General features: G+C 38.1%; 1 protein-coding gene across 1 annotated transcript in view; it reads right to left on the reverse strand.

Moving 5' to 3' along the window:
* Positions 1–273: 273 nt before the first annotated feature.
* The window catches only part of LOC107104055 (gamma-crystallin 1-like), a 2,690-nt gene continuing 872 nt past the window's right edge, over positions 274–2,091 (reverse strand). The window contains exon 2 of the mRNA XM_015403967.1: positions 274–546. Within this exon, the coding sequence (XP_015259453.1) occupies positions 274–546 (273 nt within the window). The remainder of the gene's footprint in view (positions 547–2,091) is intronic.

Genomic DNA, 2,091 nt, shown 5'->3' on the forward strand with positions numbered 1-2,091 from the left:
TCTTTCTCAGTAACAGCAAATTAGGAGATTGGAGAATATCGACTGAAGATATAAACAGTATGTAGATGATACTTCAGAACATGATAAAAGTTGGTGTTGACATTTTATTTAGACCTCTGATGTGAGTCAGCTTTTTAGACCATCTTAGATCTTCCTGGAGGAAGACAGCCTTTAAATGAACAAAGCTAAACCCACTTGTGCACTGATGTCTTTTTATTAAGCGTGTGAAACAGGTCAATGCATTGGCATTTCGTGAGGAGCCCTGTCCTGTCCTTACTGATCAATGAGACGTCTAATGGAGCCAATCCTGGAGTTCATTCCATTCCATTCAGTAAAGCTCCTGTACTGACCAGGCCTTAAGTAGTAGTGGCGCCCCCTGTAGTTGGGCTGCTCATAGGCCAGCCAGTGGCCATCAAGGACGTTACATGAGTTGAAGTTGGTGATGTGGAAGCGACCTGTAAGGTTTGAGCAGTCTTCCGTGAGCTCCATCATATCACCTTCCATGTCGAAGTGCTCGTACAGTTGCATCATGAAGTTGCCTCTGTGCTGGGAGAGTGTGAAGGGTGGAGTCATTAACATCACAAATCCTAAATCTGATAATGTTTCATTTTATTATACCTAAAGGTTAGAGGCCAATAAATGGTTGTTAGAATTGCTGATAGCATCCAGTTCTTCTTTCAAAAACACATAAACTTAACTGACAACATTCACATTTTGGCCTATTCATCCATTTATACTTGAGGTTTCATTATTGTCAGTTGCAAAGTAGAACTTTGTCTATCAGTTGGTAGGGCATACCCTGAACAGGTCTGTCAATCAATCCCTGGGCAACATAAGACGGAAAATACAAATAGAACCTTTGACCTAAATATGTTCAGTCAAGTTTTGAAAGTCACTGAAATTAAAAAGCTTCTGGAGAGAAAATAAAAAGTCGGAAATTTTCATAAATATCAAATCCACGAACAAAGTTAACATGTTTTTAAAATGTTACACACTTTACAAACAACACCTCTATGTCCATACATGCATCTTTAATATCAGTCAGGGAGAAGCAGCCATCAAGCTGCAAGATTTTTAAAGTGTGTTCTACATTGTGGGGGAGGGAGAGACAAAGGGATTTATTTAAGGTTCAGTCTAAACATTTAGTTTAAAAAAGGAATAATGAAATGGAAAGAGTACTTATTGGTTGTCTGGCCAGTCAGACTCACCTACATTGGACATAAAGTCAGTCTTTTAAAGGCTCAAAACTTTCCAGTCTAAACCAGACTTGTCCAATAACAGCGTTTTTAGGCAGACCCATAATGCCAATAATGCAACAGGTTAGAAATCCACTATAAGTCTCAGAGCAGAGTGATAAGCTGTCACTGGGGCAAAAGTACACATATATAAAAGGTAACCATAGTCTAACACAGACACAAAAGTGACAGCAGCAAGATGTTTTTTTTTTTTTTTTTTTTTTTTTTAACATTAAAAGCAAAGCATTGCTTATTTCAACAATAATAACCCAGTTTCAGGATAGTTATTATTTTAAAGTGATATGTGCTTTAAAAGCCAGTCATCAAATAACATGACCGTCACTATGTTCTTACTATTTGGAGTGTCTACATAAGAAATCCAGCATGGCGTAGTGTTAAGGTGCTTAAAATTATGAGCAACTTTAGGAAAGTATTCTTCATTTTAAGCTTGGGTCCTCTACCTGAGGCCTGGGAGCTTCTCTAGAACTGTGCATTCCTGGACCGAGATGTTTGACGTTTCTCCGGGTATCTGTTGGAGTCACTTTACAGTGTGGGGGTTACTGCCCCTTACCTGCCAAGCTCTCTCTAGTTCTTCCATTTTCCAATTTCTCCACCTTTTGTCCTGATAGCTGTCCTTTGCTGCTAATCAATGATCACATTTTGGGGTTGGTTGGCCCCAACCATATCATCGGTTTGTATCTGGAAGGACATTCTTCACCACTTTGGACAGTGGATCCCATTTTGACTGGTATTGTGTCCATTGACCATTTCCATTGTCTTTTTTTTTCCAGAAGCCAACATACATATATATATATATATATATATATATATATATATATATATATATATATATATA

Source organism: Cyprinodon variegatus, unplaced genomic scaffold (assembly GCF_000732505.1).
Source record: "Cyprinodon variegatus isolate N-32 unplaced genomic scaffold, C_variegatus-1.0 Scaffold1602, whole genome shotgun sequence".
Classification (NCBI taxonomy): Eukaryota; Metazoa; Chordata; class Actinopteri; order Cyprinodontiformes; family Cyprinodontidae; genus Cyprinodon; species Cyprinodon variegatus.